At 58.4% G+C, this 18,633-nt stretch overlaps 2 protein-coding genes and 1 long non-coding RNA gene across 6 annotated transcripts in view; 2 read left to right on the top strand and 1 right to left on the bottom strand.

Annotated features, from left to right (window-relative positions):
• Positions 1-669: 669 nt before the first annotated feature.
• On the bottom strand, positions 670-16,807 carry Fam83h (family with sequence similarity 83 member H). Of its 4 annotated transcripts, none has more exons than XM_045142852.1 (5): positions 16,760-16,807; positions 6,469-6,930; positions 4,592-4,756; positions 4,394-4,518; positions 670-4,158 (listed from the first exon to the last, which is right to left on the bottom strand). In XM_045142852.1, the coding sequence occupies exons 2-5, from the start codon at positions 6,913-6,915 to the stop codon at positions 1,389-1,391; spliced, it is 3,507 nt and encodes a 1,168-aa protein (XP_044998787.1). In that variant the 5' UTR covers positions 6,916-6,930; positions 16,760-16,807; the 3' UTR covers positions 670-1,388. The 4 variants fall into 4 exon arrangements, with proteins under 4 accessions (XP_044998787.1, XP_044998785.1, XP_044998788.1 ...); XM_045142850.1 differs by lacking the exon at positions 16,760-16,807 and adding an exon at positions 13,821-13,839; XM_045142853.1 differs by lacking the exon at positions 16,760-16,807 and adding an exon at positions 10,856-10,934.
• On the top strand, positions 4,593-7,353 carry LOC123458589. Its single transcript, XR_006635727.1, has 3 exons — positions 4,593-4,913; positions 4,995-5,136; positions 6,148-7,353. It is a non-coding gene; the product is annotated as an uncharacterized LOC123458589 (long non-coding RNA).
• The window catches only part of Iqank1 (IQ motif and ankyrin repeat containing 1), a 55,943-nt gene continuing 49,828 nt past the window's right edge, over positions 12,519-18,633 (top strand). The window contains exons 1-2 of the mRNA XM_045142854.1: positions 12,519-12,603; positions 15,915-16,004. Coding sequence (XP_044998789.1) covers positions 12,519-12,603; positions 15,915-16,004 — 175 coding nt within the window. The remainder of the gene's footprint in view (positions 12,604-15,914; positions 16,005-18,633) is intronic.

Below are 18,633 nucleotides of genomic sequence, written 5' to 3'. Positions count from 1 at the left end.
GATGCTCAGCTGTCTGCTCAGCCACGCTCTCCCTGCCGCGGTGAAAGTTGCCCTTAAAGCTGTAAGCCAGAATAAACGCTTTTCTTCCCAGGCTGCTGCTGGCCAGGTGTTCCGTTCCAGCAACAAGACAAATTCTGCACACTCCTACTCTGGGACTCCAACAGTGAACTGACATGATGGAAAAGGGCCACCTCCCAGGACCTAGAGCCCTCCCTTCCCCAGCCGCTGAAGTTGGAAGGAACTGCTTGGTGGCCTTGTTCTCGTCTTTTTCCTCTTGGAGGTCATACACACAATCTGGAAAGAAACAACAGACTACAGAAACACATTTCCCAGTGTCAATACCTAGCAGTGGGAAGTCCTTTTAAACCTTTGGTGGTAGTGTCATTTCAAATCAGTTAAAACCACTCTGGAGGTAAAAGAGTATAGTGTAAGCCAGAGGCCTTGGACGAATTGTATGTGATGGCAGGATAGTACTAAAGACAAGGACGGAACTGGGATGTGCTGGGCAAAAGGCTGTGCTTTATGGTTATGGCTTGAACTCAGGCTGTACCACACCTTGTCCTCTGTCCTTTAACAAGGACAAGCACTCTCCTTGCCTCTTTCCAAGACTTGGCTTTCACCTGTGTGGGAAATGTGTAATGAGGCTGGGCCACAGGGAATCCACCAGACTGCTCATTGTGCTTGTTTATTGTGTTTCAAGGACCAGTATTCTCCATACTGGTTCCTCCACAGATGCCCCCACCCCAGGGATTTGCTGAGGTGGATAGACCTGGCTGAGGCAGCCCCTTCCTCACAAACTGCCTACAACAAGCCCTGCTTCCCCATAGCAAGATGGTAAAGAAGACAGTGCCAGGAGGCCGGGAGGAGACAGGGTTGGAGCAAAGAAACTGAGGCCCAGCAAAGGAGACTGGGATGAAGATGGGGCTCTCAACGGGTAGAGGCAGCAGACCCAGGACGCTGGTGAGAAGATGCATGTCCTGAGAAAAGCAGCCCCGAGGCAAAAGGCTCTGGGAAAAACCGAGGCACCAAGTGAAAGGCCCCCTGGGAAATTGGGTAATAAGGCACACAGAAAGGGGTCCCTGAGGTGAATGAGGGCCCATAGGAGACCTGAGCTCAAGACATGGTGGAGGCAGAAGTGAGGAGGATGCTGAGGAAAAAGCACAGGGCAGAGGAAAGGGCAAAGTTCCCAGGGAAGAGATGCTAAAGGTGAGAGGCAGTTACAGCTGTCAGAGGAGTTCAAGTGTTGCTAAGCTCAGGCGGTATTTAGCCAGGTCTCAAACTGCTTTGACACCAGGGCCTGGCAGTGATCACTCCAAAACACGGGCAGGGAACATCTGGCCAGACAGGTACACTGGGTATAAGGCGGCACTGATGAAGGACCAGGAGACTCATTTCTTGCCTTTGAATGTGCCCAGGATTTTGGGCATGAACTTGCCAATCTTGCTGTCCCTGGTGTCCTCCTCTGCCAGGCTTTCTCCTGCCCCGTTTCCGCCAGCTTCTTCTTTTTTGCAGAAGACCTCGAATCGGCTGTAGACGCGCTTCTCCTTGCGCATGCTCTCCATGCGGCGCAGCAGCCTGTCGCGCTCCTCGGCGCTGGCCGGCAGTGTGCGGCTAAGCCGGCCTTGCGTCCCTAGGCTGTCTGAGCGGAAGATGGCTGAACATTTGTCCTTGTCGGACATGTCTGGAGCCAGGTCTCCTGCAACTGTTGGGCGGCTTAACTCAGGACTGCTGTGGGGTGGGCCCGGGGCAGGGACCACACGGTGCTTCTGGCCATGGGCACTGATTTGCTCCAAAATGGCCTTCGTGTCATCCCGCAGGTTGCTGCTGTACAAGGCATTAGCCGTAGCAGAAGCCAGGCGCGCCCTTGGACCTCGATCATCCGCCGCAGCAGCCTCCGCGCTGTCACCTCGGCCTAGGGACGCTCGCCGGGGGCTTTCAGGCTGCCCGTTCTCTTGCGGGACTGGGAAGCCGCCCTCGTCCTCCCCACGCCGCTCACTCTTGGGGCTCAGCAGCTGCCTGATGCGGAGGGAGCCCTTTCGCAGGACTTCCATGGGGCCGACAGCCACCTCCTCTGCAGACCCAGTCTTTGGAGGCTCCCCCGAGAAGGTGAGACTGCCTCTGCGCTCAGGTACAGGTGGCACAGGGCTGCTCCTGCGCTCTGGCACTGGAGGAACCGGGCTGCCTCTACGGTCCGGGTAGGGCGAAGTGGGGCTCCCCTTCGGTTCAGTAAACCCCGTGGTTGGGCTGCTTCTCCGATTGGGAAGCCCAGGCGTGGGGCTGCCCTTCCGTTCCGGGTAGGTTGAGGTGGGGCTCCCTTTTGGCTCAGAATTAGGCACTTGGTGCGCTCCAGACCCTTCTGGGGGAGGGCTGTCCCGCCCTTGCGGGGACATGGAGCAGCCCTGGGTAGTGAGGAAGCGTGAGGGCAGGCGGTCGGTGCCACTCCGGCCGAGGGTGTCGAGTAGCTGAGCAGCAGTGAGGGAAGCGGCTCCCGGGTGTCGCTCCGCCTCCTGGTGCAGTCGCTGCGCGAAAGAGTCGCGCAGGTCCAGCAGGCAGCTCTCAAGGCTGCGGCGCTCAGTTCCTTTTCCACCTGGTGCTGTCACCTCCTCCCTCCAGGCCTGAGATACGACAGCCTTGCTGTGGCTCGAGACAGTGACGGTCCCCGCTGCCCCGCCAGGGTCCCGGGCCGGGCCCTTGTATTTCTCTAGTAACTCAGCCACTTTGGCGGAGGCCGTGGAGCGCACAGCGTCCCCGCTGGGACCCAGAGTTTCGCTCACGGTCTGCTCCTTGTGCAGCAGCTGCACTTTCTCGGTGGTGGCTGCCGAGGCCCCACTCACACCCTCTGCCTGCGAGGCGAATATGAGCGAGGAGCGCAACCTGGAGCTGCGCTGGATGAGTGGGTTCAGGCGCGAGCGGAACGAATCCTGCTTTAACAGGCCCATCTCCTCGGGGCCCTCGCGCTCGGAGCTGTCCCCGCCGCCACTTCCGGAGCCCGGCATCGGGCCCTTGGCTGGGAGGGCTGCAGGGGTGCGGAAGGCGGAGGGGAGCAGGTCTCGGCCGCCAGAAGCTAGCACGTCGTCTTCGTAGGCTTCGGCCTCCATGGGCAAGCCCTCCTCGCCCCCATCGTCCCCATGGCAGCCACTCAGGTAGGAGGCAAGGCGCCAGTGCCGAAGCCCGGCCCGTCCTTCGGTCCCACCCCGGCGTTCTGCCTCCGCCTCCGGAGCGGTGTCCAGGCCTTGCTTCGCCACTGCTTGGCACGAAAACCGCTGGCCTAGGTTGGCGCGCAAGGCCCCGCTGGGCTCCGGGCCACGGGCGCCAGCTCCGAAGGCGGGGTCCGAGCCGTGGCGCACCTCCCGCGATGCGCTGGACGGCACATACTCCAGCCGTTGGTGCCCGTCGGCGACAAGTTCGGGGAAGCGAGGACCCGCGCCCAGCGCAAAGTCGTCAGGGTCTGCGAAGCCAGGGCGGCCAGCGCGAAGCTTCTCGAACAGGCCCTGTGGGCGCGCAGGTGCAAACTGTGGGTCCCATTGGTAGTGCTGCTGGTAGAGCTGGTCTCGGTGGAAGTGGCTGGTCTGGAAGCGGAAGTCGTCGCCGTGACTAAGGAACGTCTGCCGGGACACTTGCCGCGCTGCTGCGAAGTTCTCCACCGCCCCAGCGCCGTCAGCCCCGTAGCTGTGACGCTTGAAGGCGTCCATCTCCAGGTGCCGAGCCTGGAAGAAGCCCCGTGGGCCCGCGAACTCTCCTCCGGGACCGGGACCCTCCGCTGCACGCAGTGACCGCAGCCCGGCATGTGGCTCCAGAGTACCTCCTGGCATCCTGGACAGCTCCTCCCGGCGGAAGGCAGATAGGAAGTGTCGGTCGGGGTCTAGGAAGGAGGGGAAGCCCAGGCCTTCTTCCCGGGGTGGTGGGAACAAGAGGTGTGCCCGCTTAGGGAAGGAGAAAGGTGGTGGCGCCCCACCACCAGGTATGCCAGCCAGGGGCCCTGCCCCTGAATACGGAGCCAGGGCATAGGCATCCATGCGGGCTAGAGCCCCAGCTGAAGGCACCAGTGGCTCTGACTGTGCAAAAAGGATGCGGAATTCCTCGTCGAAGCTGGAGACCAGCTCTCCCTGGAACACGTGAGCCAGGCTGCGGTGGATTTTCTCGAAGGACCACATGAAGCTGCGAATAGGTTGGCCAAAGTCAGGGGAAGAGAGTAGAGCTACAAAAGCCCGGGGGCTCCCTCTGGACAGGCAGGGTCCCTAGTCTGAAAGGATCTGTGTTGGTGGGCTGTGTTACAGGAGGGGGCTCCTGGAGAGAAGGGTTTTGTGGGAGGGAACTGGGCCAAACGAGAGGGTCTGTGGGAGGGCTAGGGCCGAGGAACCCCCGCCCCCCCCCCCGTCCCAGCCGGGCACACCTGTAGCTCCCGCTCATCACCACAGCGCAGTCCACCAGCAAGAACTTCTCCTTCACATGACCCTTGAACGACTTCCCAGTGCGGCAGTAGTAGGTGGGGCCCGCCACCGTGCGCACCCGTAGGAACTGGGGAGAGGGAGCAGTCAGGTCTTCTCCAAAGCTTCCTCTCCTCCCCCCCACCCCCAGCCCAGTCACTCACATCCACGTGGTGCAGATTGATGCGGCATTTGTCAGCCATGTCCAGGAAGTGCTGTGCGTTCATTTCATCCAGCAGAATGTAGACCGGGACGCGGCGGGCGGCCGCTTCCAGCACCTCACTGAGCAGGTCCACGTCGGTGAACATGTCCATCACTACAGCCACCACCTGGGGAGTGCACTCCGCGTCAGGGGAGCCAGGGCCCCCAGCCACTCCCTTCCCCAACCACACTCCCAGAGATGGGAGGCCACCACTTCACCCACAAGCACTACAGAACAGAACGGCCAGTAGCCCACTCCACAGGAGAGTGGCTGTGAATGGGAAGGTAGGTAGGTGGAAGGGACCTACATGAGGCAGTTGACAGGTGGTGGTCCACAGGGAGCCTGAGGCCCACACCTTTTTGGAGGTGCTTCATTTGCAGGGGAAAGCAAGGGGAGCCCCTGCAATTCCACGGACCCTGAGTTGTCTGAGATGCCTGAACCCCAGGACAGAGATCAGGGCAGAACATCAGGCTGAAAGGGGGTTCACTGCTTGGAGCAGGAGCAGAAGTAGGTTTTCTTTTACTTTTTTTGAGGTGGGGTCTCGCTCTAGCCCAGGCTGACCTGGAATTCACTATGGAGTATCAGGATGATCTGGAACTCATGATGATGCTTCTACCTCTGCCTCCCAAAGGCATGTGCCACCATATCCGGCTTAGAAATGGGCTCTTGGTAAACCGGGCATGGTGGCGTATGCCTTTAATCCCAGCACTGGGGAGGCAGAGGTAGGACGATTGCCATGAGTTCCAGGCCACCCTGGGGTAGAGTGAGACCCTACCTCAAACCCGCCCCCCCCCCCGAAAAAAATGGGCTCTTGGGCTGGAGAGATGGCTTAGCGGCTAAGCGCTTGCCTATGAAGCCTAAGAGCACCGCTTCGAGGCTTGATTCTCCAGTACCCACAATAAAGCAGATGCACAAAGTAGCACATGCACCTGGAGTTCGTTTGCAGTGGCTAGAGGCCCTGGCATGCCCATTCTCTATCTGCTTCTTTCTATGTCTGTTGCTCTCAAATAAAAACAAAAAATTTAGAAATGGGCTCTTTACCACCTGGTTCTGCTACTTTAGTCTAGTCTTCCTAGGTTTTGTAGCCTTTTCTTTTTTTTTTTAAACTTTTATTTATTTATTTATTTATTTGAGAGTGACAGACACAGAGAGAAAGACAGATAGAGGGGGAGAGAGAGAATGGGCACGCCAGGGCTTCCAGCCTCTGCAAACGAACTCCAGACGCGTGCGCCCCCTTGTGCATCTGGCTAACGTGGGACCTGGGGAACGGAGCCTTGAACCGGGGTCCTTAGGCTTCACAGGCAAGCGCTTAACCGCTAAGCCATCTCTCCAGCCCTTCTTTTTTCTTTTGAGATAGGGTCATACTCTACAACCCACACTGGCCTGGAACTGTGAAACTCAGGCTGGCTTCCAACTCCTGGTGATCCTCCTGCCTCAGCCTCTCAAGTGCTAGGATGACAGGCATGAGCCAGTCTTCCAGTTTAACAGGTTTTTTTGTTGTTTACCAACTGTTTGCAGGGGTTGGATGGACAAGGCAGGCCTGGAGAATACCAGTCCCTTAGGAGGATCCCGACATTCCAAAGCCCCTGACTTTCAGACCCTGGGCAGCAAGTGTGTGCAGTCTGCACATACCAACTTCTGGGTGACCATGGAAGAACTCTGCAGGAAGCCTCTCGCGCAGCTGGGACCCTCTGCTGCTGTCCCCAAGGCCTGGCTGGCAGCCATGCCCCTCCCCCACTAGCACCAGCCACACTTGTACTGCTCCTTCACCCTCCTACTCAAGCTTTCAGCTCCAGCTCAGGTTGTCCTCCACTACCCGCCAGGCCCATGACGATGCACCTGCTGGGCAGAACGGATCATCCTTCGAGCTTCATCCTTGATGCTGGGGCTGTCCGGTGGTGGTGGCTGTACAAGTGTGGTGACCTCAGTGCCCTGGAAGCCAAAGGTCAGGGGCCAGCCCAGGTCCAGTTCAGGCACAGCCTGATCTGAGTTTACTGGCCAGTATGTGCCTGAGGAGCCATCCATGTCCACAGGAGGAGGGCTGCCTTCACGAGGCTCCCGAGCCACATGCTGTGGGGGTTGCAGGTGGCGGCTCACGTGTTCCAGTTCCTCAGGGCACAGGAAGTCAGGTGCCCCCTCGGCTTGCAGGAAGCGGCTATAGGCTTCTGGCCCCCCCTCAGTCAGTGCATCTACGGCCAAGCGGTAGTACTCCTTGTAGTGAGGAGGTAGGTACCCTGGTGCCAGTGGGTTGTCCCCCTGAGAAGAGCTCTGGGAACGACGGGCCATGTTGGGGCCAGGGGCCTAGAAGAGTAAAAGATACATGAAGTAGGGCATGCAGGGACCTCTTCCCTATCCTCACTCGTGGAGCTGCTGGAGATCGTGTGTTCATTCAGCCCACGTCTGGGAAGGATGCTCCTAGTGGGACAAAGGCCTTAGGTCCTCAGCCCTGACTCCCCTTCTTGGGAATGGGATAGGACTATTTCACCAGACCCTAGAGACTGCCAGTGCCTGCCTCAGCTTCTGGGCAGGGGCTGTAGCTCCTCGCCTCTTCTTCAGGGTTACAGCATTCATGGCCCCACGTAATTTGTGGGCCCCTAAACCTATAAGAATAAGTAAGTTAGGGCTGGGTATATGGCTCCGTGTTTAAAGGAACTTGCTTTGAATTGCCTGACCACCTGGGTTTGATACTCCAGTAGCCACATAGAGCCAGATTGACACACAGAGTAGCTAGCATGTGTCTGGAGTTCTTTTTTAGTGGCAGGAGGTCCTGGTGCATCCAAAACTCTCAAGTATATTTTTGAAAATAAAAACAGATTTAAAAATGTGTTCGGGGGGGGGGGGCTTGAGAGATGGCTTAGCAGTTAAGTGCTTGCCTGTGAAGCCCAAGGACCCGGGTTTGAGGCTCGATTCCCCAGAACCCATGTTAGCCAGATGCACAAGGGGGTGCACGCGTCTGGAGTTCGTTTGCAGTGGCTAGAGGCCCTGGTGCGCCCATTCTCTCTGTCACTCTCAAATAAATAAATAAAAATGAATTTTAAAAACTTTTAAAAAATGCGTTGAAGGGGCTGACTTAGCAATTAAGGCATTTGACTGCAAAGCCAGAGGACCAAGGTCCACTTCCCCAGGACCCGTTAGCCAGATGCACAAGGGGCCCACGTGTTTGGAGTTCATTTCCAATGGCTGGAAGCACTGGTGTGCCCATTCTCACTCACTCTCTCCCTCTGACTCAAATAAATAAAATTTATATATAGTGTTGGTTGATACACAAATGTAATCCAGTATGATATTCTGCTTTCTCTTATTTTAAAACATTTTTGTTGCCCCTCCTCCTCTTCCTCCCCAGTATTTTTTTCTTATTTATTTGAGAGAAAGAGGCAGGTAGAGAGGAACATGTGCCTCCTTGTGCATCTGGCTTAGATGGGTCCTGGGGAATCAAACTTGAGTCCTTAGGCTTTACAGGCAAGCACCTAAACTTATCAACCATCTCTCCAGCCCATCTCCCCAACATTTTGTCTCCTCCAGAAGTCAGCACTGGGGCTGGGGAGATACCTTAGCAGCTAAAGGTACTTGCTTGCCAAGCCTGCTGATCTTAGTTCAATTCCTTCAGTGCCCAAGTAAACCCTGATGCAAAGTGGTACAAGTAAGTAATTAAATGGAGACACCCCCCACCCCGCCAGCAATGGGACACCACCTAAATAGAAAAAAATGCTGGCACTGTCTCCACCACCTGGGAGACACAGTGAAGGAGTGATGAGACACTCAGACCCAAGGTGAGCACAGCACAGGGCGGAGACTGACTCATCGTGGGGTGATGACTTAAACCCTACCCACAGCCACACCTCCTCCACATCCTTAGGACTTCACACTTGGACCCCCAAACCCTTTCACTGACCTCTCAGCCCTGACCTGTCCATCGTCATCCCTCCTTCCCAGCACCAACCCTCACTTGTCACTGTCATCTTAGCCAAAGCATCCCTGGGCCAGTCCCTGGGGGTCAATACCCCCAGCAGGGCCTGTACTTCACACCCTCTCAGACCTAGCTCCCCTAGAGTCCTGTCCTGCCAAGTTTAGCTCCATGGCACCAGGGACCTTTCCAGTTCCTGGGTCACCACCCTCTCAAGGCTGCATTAAGCATGAAGTCAGAGCCTCTGCTGCAGACAGGTCTCATCCTGAGCTTCATGAGGCCTCCCACCTCCACAGCAAGCACTAGCTACTCCTGTCAGCCCTGGGAACTTCTGCCCTCTAGTGGAATGGCCTCTGTTGGCCGGCGGGGGAGGCTTGCCCCTGGGGAACCCATTAGACTGAATACCTGGAAACTCGCTGCCCTCTGAACCAGGGGAGCAGTGAGGGATGGAGTGAGCCGACCCTAGGGCATTCATTCTCCAGAGTGAGTGGAAGGGATTCCTGCCTATCCTAGCACACAGATTCCCAGATGTTGCTCTGGACTAGGAAGTAGTTCTGCCCAGACAGGAGTGTGCCTCAAGGTGTGGCTGAGTGATACCGACGAGTACGGGCGCTGGCTTGCTCTGCTCACACACTAGCCTGATAAAGTGCGGAGAGGGGGCGAGGGTCCTGCTGTACACCAAGCAAGGAGCCGTGATGCCTGCCTTTCCCAGAGCCGTATGTGACACGTTAACTTATGAGTACAAGCAAAATGGAGAGCTAGGAGGTGAGGATCTCCGTGTCCTCTGGCCCCAGGTGGAGTGGCCCTGACTTTCCACTTGGGGCATTGCCCTGACTGCAGACACTTCTCCTGCCTCCCATGTGCAGCGGGGCACTGTCTTGGATGGATCAAGGCAGCCCAACTGTTAGCTGGGGCAGGCTTCGTACAGCACCCAGCTTGTTCATTTTAAGGGCACTTCCATGGTGGGAGGAAGACGAGCTAAAGGGCACTCGGTAATTCTCAGTCTTTAGGTACTAGGGAGAAGTCTGTGGATTCTGTGGTGAGGAGCCGGCACAGACGCTAATGGTTGGCACCCTGGGCACCTCAGTCCTGAGTGGTCACTATAGGACCTCCTGGCCTCAGAGCTGTCAATCACAACCTGCGATGACCTTATGCTTTACCTATTTTAAGAGTAAGCACCCCTCTGGACTATGGACTGGGAAGTGACCACTCCTGTCAGCGGTGAATCCAGCCTCCACTACCGGATTTGCCTATCCACCTGGGGCCCTGCACGAGAAAGGGTCCCACCCCATCCAAACCAGTGACTTAGCTAGAACCCTCTGCCTATGACCTCCAACCTGAAGAGAGTCAGTGTCTAGGCCCTTCACCTCCACAGCACAGACCCACCCTTCCTACCAGGTAGCTAGTAGACTTCCCGAGTCTGGATGGGGAACACCATGGGACCTGGGTGACTGTGTCCAAGTAGGGGAGGGAATTAGAAAGTGAGGAGGTGGAATGGGCGGTGGGATTCACGGGCGTGGTGCACAGAAGTCATGGTTCATAACTTGCAGGGCAGGCACTAGCAGGCCAGGCCAAAGGGTGCTATTGACCAGGAAAGTAGCCGCTACCCAAGCCAGGTGTTCTGTCCGCCCACCCAGTCCAGGGACATTGGAACAAGGATAAGAGGCCTCTCCCATTCTCTCTGCCCTCCACTCGAGGATCCAGCCCTGGACACTCAAGGCCATGACGGTCCAGGGGGCATGTCCCCAGGAAGGGTCTAGGCCGTGCCCAGCCTCCAGGCAGGCCGCGAGGGCGAAATCAGGGCGGGGCAATCCAGCAGATCCACGTAGGGTCAGGGCCCCCTTTCCCTTTGCCCGTCCTGGGCTGGTGTGCGGAGAAACCTGTCATTCGGAAGTCCGAAGACCCCAGCCCCGGCCACGCAAGCACTCATTTTCACTGCCCCAGCCCCGCGGCCCGACCCAGGTGAGCCCGCGGCCCCCGCCCCGCCGGCCCGGCCACGGGGCCCTACCTGGCCAGGTGCGCGGGGTCTCGGCACAGGGGCAGCAGCAGCCCACCGCCGCCCAGCGGCCTCGCGGTCCCGTCGGTCCGGCAGCCACTCCCCGGCGCGGCGCGCCCGCCCGCCCGGCCTGATTCACGCGCCGCCCCCGCCCCGCCCGCCCGCGCGCTCGGCCTCCTGCCTGCCCGGGCAGCACCTGGGCGGGGCGCCCCACCCCGACGCGCCCGCATTCCGGCGCCGCCGCCGCCCCGTCCCCCGATCCCGCCCGGACCCCCGACCGGTCCCCCGAGCCCCACCGGGACCCCCGCGCGCCCCGCCGGCCGCACCCCGCGCTTCGGCTGGCGCGTCCCCGGACCAAAGGGCCCCCCGTTCCGGGACCTCCGCCCCGGGCACCCTCGAGCCCATCGATGAACAGAACGCTGAAGCCCCTACATGTGACCCTTGACCCTCGCCCCGGAAGTCGGGGTGACTCGGAAGTTCCGGCTCAGTTGCTAGGAAACTGGTCGGCCCCACGCGCGGGGCGTGGCTTCTCGCCTGGGAGCGTTGAGGAGCAGACAGGTGAGGCGTGGGGGCGTTGCCGACGCCCACCAAGAGACGGGCGCGGGCACCCAACGCACACACGAGACCTCCTCACACCTCAGGCTCCCCCAGGCCAGGAGCACGAAGCTCAGCCTTTGATCTGGAAACTACAGGCATTAAGTGAAGAACCCCCACCAAACCCCCTGACGTTCAGGGGGTTCAGCAAACACTGACCGACCGTTAAACACGTGGGACCCCTAGGCACAAGTGGACTCCGAATGACTTACAAACACGGTAGACCGCTCCCACACATAGACCTTGCACACCAAGCTCCACACACCCCGTCATACGGAGGACCACATCTCACACAGACAAGAGCTCTCATACCCACGGATCCTGGGCTCACACAGGGAAGTCCCCTCACACTAGAGTCCCTTATGCACCCAAGATGCTGCAATACTGAACTCAAGCACACACCAGCCCCTCCCATGCCACCCCCAGCTTATGCATTCTAGCACTCAGTTACCGCCCCCCCCCACCCCCGTTCCTAGTCTGCCCAGTTCCTTCTTGGACCCTCACTTAGGGCTGCTTCCCCACTTAGACCTTGCCTGTACTCAACCATCTGTTAAAGCCACCTCCCCTGCCTACCACTCCCACCCCAAGCTACCTTTCCCCACTATCCTGCCTGAGTCTTTTCTTCCAGACAGCCTTCAGTCACCCCTGTCACATTTTCAGGATTACACCATTTTACTAAGTCCTCCAAACACCCAGTAGCATTCTACCGCATCCATGGCGGCTTCGGGGAGCACAGTTGTGGGGTCAGATCTCTACCAAAGCGTTTGCACCGCTTGGGCTTGCTGTACATTGGGCCCTAGTGAAGGGCTGTGGGGCCCTGGAGACCTCTGACCCAGCCAGGAGCAGGCAGGGAGGTTTCCCAGAGGAATGAACTTGGGGTGAGCCTTCAGACTAGGGGGAAACGATATTGCTTCCAGGTGCAGACATCAGCATCTGCCGAGGATAGGAGGAGAGGGGTTGGAGGAAGGACAAGGGTTGGGCTCAGCATCCCTGGCTCTGGAGCAGTGAATGGTATGTGTCTGCAGAGCATTTCTGCTCAGTCCTGTGTGTCACAGTCCAGGCTTTCCAGCTTGCATTGTCCCAACAGTGGTTTGGAGCCTGGAGTCTGGTGCCATAACCCAGACTTGGGGGCCTGGAAGGACAGGCTGAGTCAGGGTTGTGGGGACAAGCACACAAAGATGAAGGGGACACACAGTTGCCATGCATCCCTTTTCAAGCTCATGGGCATATACTCAAATAACCAGGGGCAGGAAAGTGTGCCAGGGAGCTGGTTAAGGAATGTGCCAGAGGGCCTGTGTTCCTGCTATGTGTTCACCCTAGGCCAGGGCAGCATGGCCAGCCCTATGCACTCCTGAGCATACTCTTCCTCGGCCTTTCCTTCCCACTCCTAGGAGAATGAGCAGTAAGAAGGGGGTGGCCAAAGCTGCAACAGGGAAGTGGCAGGCATCCCACCCTCGACCCAAGACACGAGCTACTGCTGGTGAGTGCACCCTCTGCCCTCTAGGGCATTGCCCCAACACTGACCATGAGACCTTCTAGGCAGCTACCCAGGGCTGCCTCTGAGCAGACTTAGGGGATGTCTTCATTGGGCCTGGGCACACCAGACCAGTGGTTCAGAGCTCAGACATCTGCTGCTGCCCAGGACCCTATAGCCGGGTTAGGGGCTGGGCACGGTGTTCAGAGCAGCACAGTTTTAGAGCCTCTGGTGGTAGAAAGGAGACAAGAGGAAGTTGGGGGGGGGGAGGGGAATAGGTGGCTGAAAAAACTTAAGAGTTGGGATAAAAAGCAAAATTTGTGCCCATGCACTCGGCTCCATCCTTCTGCATCATGCCTCCAGCACCTCTCCCTAGTACTTCTAGGTTGGAAGATGCCAATTCATTTGGCCTGCATCCTGCAGAACATCAGGAAGGGACGTCCCCAACACCTACTCTCCTTCAGTCGTTACTACTTCTGTCCTCTGAGCTCCATTTATTGCATCCCAACTGTGAACACTTCCAGGCTGTGTCTCTCAGGCTTTGTGTCCTGCCTGCCTGGAGCCTGTGTCTGCCGCAAGAGACCCACACAGTCCCAATACAGCCCTATAGAATGGAAGTGTGCCTGGCCCAGCTCTTTGTACTCTAGAAAGCTGCCAGATTCCCTGGAGCTGGTGGGGTGGCAGTGACTCCACACCACACCTGTGTGAGATCCTGGTTGCCCAAAATAGCCCCAGCCGTGTCTGAGGCTGGTTTTCCTCCTGGAATGAGGATAATGGGTGCCGGCACGGCGTGCTGCCTCCATGATCTCAAGCCCCAGGCACCACGCTGCAGGAAACAGGGAGCAGAGCAGGAGGACCAGATCAGAAGCCAGCTAGGAGACTGCAGGCAGGGGCTGCTCCTTTGTTCTGCCACTGCCTGCCAACCATGCGCCCAGCCCTTACCCCACACCCTATGTGCACACTCCCAGGACAGCTCCTGCAGCTCTCTGTCCCGGCCCCAGGACACCTTCGTCTCCAAACAAATTTCCTCCCTCAGGGGCTCCTGCCTGCTAAGCATTTGGATGGGCTCAGCAGCATCCTGGGCAGTAGGCACCAGCCTCCCTTGGCAGAAGGGCACACAGAGGTTTCCCACAACTGACCTGCTCTCCTGGCTTCCACACACCTGTAGGATGCTCAGGTGGTCACTGTGCCCAAGCCCCTCCCCACATCCCTCCAAGCCTTACCTGGCCTTGGCTTTGCAGTGCCTCCAGGCCCTCACTCCGGAGCTGCTCCAGGGCCACAGCCAGCTGCAGCCCCTCCATGTGCACCCAGGCCTGCTCCTCCTGCAGCTGCTGCAGCCACAGCTGCTCCTCCTGCAGCTGCTGCAGCCACAGCTGCTCCTCCTGCCACAGCTGCATGTGCATCTGGACCTGCCGCTGCCGGTCCTCCAGCAGCAGCTGCTCCTGAGCCAGGCACAGCTGGACTTCATGGAGTCTCAGCAGTTCAGGGCCCAGGGCTGGTATGAGGCCCCCAGCCTCACAGCCTTCCATGTGCTCAGGGACTGGCACCAGTTTTGAGTCCGCAGCAGTGGCCTGCACTGGCCTCCAGGCTTCCTGTGGCTGCTCTGGCCCGGTATCCCTGAAGTGTCCCTGAGGAGCCAGCTGGGTGCTGGTCACGTGTTGTGTCAGGGCCACCCCCGTCTGGTTCTGACGGCCCCCTGTGTTGGGGGGCGGGGGCTCAGCCTCAGGGCCTTGCTGCCCAGTTGCTCTCTGGGCCCTGCCTGCCCTCCTGCTTCGGGTCTTACGAGCCCGACCTCGTTTCCCAGACATGGCTCTGGAACCAGTGCCTCTTTCACCAGGTTTCTGCTCCTCAGGAGTCGGCCCATCGACTGGCTGCCTTGGGCAGCTCAGCGGGCATCCAAGACGCCACAACTGGCTGCTTGCTCCCCAGCACACTCAGCCCTCTGGTCCTCCTGCCCCTTGCTGGCACCGCACACAATAGCTCAGCTCCAGGCCCTGGCTATGCCTATAGGCCTCATGGGCCCCACTTGGTGGGGCCAGGCTACGCTAGGGAGTTTATAGGGACTTGGCGGCGGCGTGGTGGCTCACCCTGGCAGGCTGAGAAGTCTGACTAACATGCTGACACAGGGCACAGGAGTTTACGGGCCACAGGCCTCTCTGGCCAGACTGGGAGGGAGACTGAGAAACTGTAGGCGGCTCTATGCAGCTAGACCGCCGCAGGAGGACGTGCCCAGTCCTGTCTGGGTGGCACCGAGGCCCCCCACCCCTCGCCCCACCCCTGGTCGCGCGGGAAACTCAAACTGTTACTACAGGGACAGCAGCTGCATCCTGGCCACACCAAATGTAAAGACTCAGTCCCTCGCTGGCGAAAGGCTGTCCCAACCCAACTAGCCACAAAGACCCCCAGCCCACCCTGGCCAAGCCCAGGCAGTCTACTCGGAGGAGTCCTGCTGGGCTTGAATTTGCCTGGGCACCCATAAAGATGAAGGGCCCCATCGCCCCAGTGTGGAGGACTCAAGCCACACTGGGCTGGTGAAGACACTGGGCTTTCAAAGTCCTAAATGGCATTCTGAGGTGAGAAAGGAAGAGTCTAGCCTGCTTGCTGTCCTGACTGGGAGTCCAGCTCCTCTGAACATTGCAATAAAGCTCTCACGAGGCCCTCCTTTGACACTCTGAAATGGGGGTGGGGGTTCAGGACCAACTCCCACCTCAGCCTTCCTTTCCAGGCTTCCTGTTTCAAGGGCGGTGCTCCAGGTGGCCTCCCCAGTGCTTCCCTAGCCTCAGCCACTGACTCACACCCACGCCCAAGGCCTCATCCCAGCTAGTTCTGTTTCACTGGCCAGACTGGTTTGCCTGGCCCAGCCCTACCCAGAGCAGCACCCCCCCCCCATCCTGCTCTTGCCCAGGAGCATATGGAGAGCCACTGTCCTGAGCGTTCAGTTGGACAGAGGCAGAAAGGCATGGAGGATGGACAGAGCACTGTTTGGGTGAAGGACAGTACTGAGGGTGGAGGTCAGGCCTGCAATCAGGACTTCTAAGGGCCAGGCCTTCCAGGAGCCACAACATCCTAAGGGGTTCTGGGTTTCAAGTGCAGGGGCAGGCCTGTCTGCTGGACCTTGGGGTCACGTGGTCCAAGGTATATTTTCTGTTGGAGGACGCTGCCTGGCTGCCCATTAAAGTCATGACCATGCTTCACGGGGGAGTTCCCTAATGGCCTGGACCCAAGCCCCATTGGTGTCCCATAAATGCCTCCTGAAGTAGATGGGATGAGAAGCGTCTCACACCCTAACACCACTACTACTCCCCCTCATCCCCCAGGGAAGCTTCAAGAGAACCGTCAATCACAGAAGAAGACAGGCCCGATAGCCAGGGCACCCTCCAACCCTGAGAACCCAGAGGCCCCTGCAGGTGAGAGCCTGGGCTCCCTTCCTCTGCTGAGGGGTAGACTGTCAGGAAGGGAACTGCCCTGGGTCCGGACACCATGGTATGCAGTGTATGAACACACTGATGTGTATGTGAATGAGTGTGCAAGTGTGTGCATGTAAGTACACACGCGCACATGTGCCCTAGTAGGCTGGGGAGCAGGCCTGCAGCACGCATGCACTACAGCCTTTCCCTGGGCAGGGGCGTCACGGGAGCTCCTGGCTCCCCCATCTCCACTTCCTGCTCCTCTCCCCGGGCCAGCACTGCCTGTGTGGCCTTCAGCGCCCCAGCCCCCTGCCCTCCTGGGGTCAAGCATCACTCGTCCCACCCAGCCCACCATGTCGTCCGCTCTATTCGCGTCGCCCTCTGGTGGCAGTACAGCGTTCCGGCCTGGAGCGGGCACATCCACCACCACCGGATTCCCCAGGGAGTCCCAAGGCCCTGGCCTTTTGTGACTGCGGCCCGTTCCGTCAGCCTCTCCCACCTCTCAGCTGTCCCGCAGGCTGTGCGCACTGTTCCGAGGCGCGCCTAGGTTCAGACCTCACCGCCCGCGCCCTAACCGCGCCTCGAGCGGCCACCTAGCTCCCTGCCCGGTATCCTGCAGCCCGCCAGCACATCCAACCAAGTTTCCCCCGTGCCCCACCTCCAGTTCGCGTTGCTTTCAGTGACCCACACCCTGGCGCCACCCCAGGCCTCCCCCTTCGCGTCTGCGCTTTCCCTCCCTGATTTCCGGTTCTCACCTCACCACAGCTGGCCTGCTCTCACCTGGCCGCCGCCTCCCAGTTTGCTTCTCCCTCCCAGAGTTCTCTGAGCAGCCAGAGGCGGTGTGCTGAACCTTGGGAGACGCTGCGGCCCGCCCCCGTGAAGTCCTGGCACGGCTGTCACCGGTACCAACTCTCTTGCACCATAGTCTCCTGTAACTCCCCCAAGGTGCTGGGCTAAGGAGGCTCAGTTTGTCCTGAGGACAGGATGACCACAGAACGTGTGTGGGTGGTTCTGTGGTTGTGTGTGTCTGATGCATTGACTTGGCTTCTGCTTAGGGAAGGGTCAAACAGTCCAGAGACGCAATCAGACAGATGTGTAGTCATGAAGTCCCGAGCAGAGATTGGGCGCAGAAGGGAAGCCGAATGCCAGGAACAGGGAACGCATGGACCAGAGCCAAGTGTTCAAGCAGGAGCAGCGTCCCAGCGTCGCTCCTGGTCACCTTTACTCACTACATGTCCTGGAGAGACTGCCAGTGGTTGGAGGCTCAGCCTGGGAGCAGTGCTGCTGGGGTGTTAGGACTGTTTTGGGGGCTTGCGGAAGGGACCTGCAAACCCAGCAGGACTTTCAGTTTGGCCAGAGCATTGGTGGCCCCTTCACAGTGGAAGATGCCAAACAGAGCTGCTGGAGTCCAGGCGCAGGCTCAGAACTGTGCACTGGAAGTAGAGGACAGGCAGCTCCATCCCGTACTGCAGCAGCGTGGGGGCTCTGAGTGCTTGGAACAGGGTCTCATGTCCATTTTCTGATTTTGCTTTCATGTGTGTGCGCGCGTGTGTGTATTTGCTTGCACATGTACACCAGGGACTCTTGTTAAACAAGTGCCTGTCTGGCTTTACATGGGTGACTGGGGAATTGAACCCCGGGCAGGCTGACTTTGCAAGCAAGTACCTTTAACCACTGTGCTAGTCTCTTAACTCTGCCTTCTTTAGAAGGGACACCTGTTTACTGTCATATAGGCCTTTCTGTCACCCTTTGGGCTTTCCAAGAGGTCCTCAGAGCATACCTTTCCCTGTCTCCCTGTCACTGCCCCTCAGCCCTGTCCTCTGTGACTTTCTGATTCTCTAATCCATCAGCCAGAGCTGTTCAGCAGGGACAGTCTGAAGGAGTCCTACAAGAGATACTCACGTTGGGCCACGATCTCTGCCACCACCACCACTGTGTTCAAGATCTCCTGGCTGATGTCCACAGAATGGTTGTGGCATCCACCTGGCTGTCAGGTGCCCACCCCTCACATTCTCTCTGAGAATGTCACTCCACATGCCACTGTCCCCACAGGCCAGTCCAAAACCTTCCCTCAGATCTCCATGTCACTGTTGGCCTAAGTTTGTTCATTTCAGGATTCTTATGAGTCAACTTGCCCTTCATTTCTCCAGAGCCACTCAGAACACACTTAGTGCTCACAGCAAATGAATGGCCAGGTGCCCTTTGGGGTGCTGTTCCTCCCTTCTGTCTCTTGGTACCTCCTAGCACAGGACCACCTATACTTGGTGGCAGTCTAGCTGGGGTTGTGTCAAGATATGGACTGACCAAGTGCATACTGCTCCTTTTCTCCACCGTCCACCTCTAGAGGCATCAGCACACTAGAGAGGAAAGTGCCTGTCCTTTCTGCTGCACACGCTGCTGTTGGGCCACTGATGCCAGGAGCTGACAGTTGGCCCTCAAGGGCTGGTTGTGCCACCTCCCAGGAATCCCCCTCTAAAGGGAGAATGGCTTCCCAGAACCTTGGAGCTCTTCAGAGTCCACACAGCCTCCTCCCCACATTCCTTCACATATCACCTGTGAGCATAAGTTCTAAGTGGCTTGGGGTTCACACCTCACTGACCCCTGTATTCCTACAAAGATCTCCAGGTCT

This window comes from Jaculus jaculus, chromosome 2, assembly GCF_020740685.1.
Source record: "Jaculus jaculus isolate mJacJac1 chromosome 2, mJacJac1.mat.Y.cur, whole genome shotgun sequence".
Classification (NCBI taxonomy): Eukaryota; Metazoa; Chordata; class Mammalia; order Rodentia; family Dipodidae; genus Jaculus; species Jaculus jaculus.
Note: the sequence above shows the minus strand (reverse complement) of the source record. Positions and strands in the feature narration are given on the sequence as shown.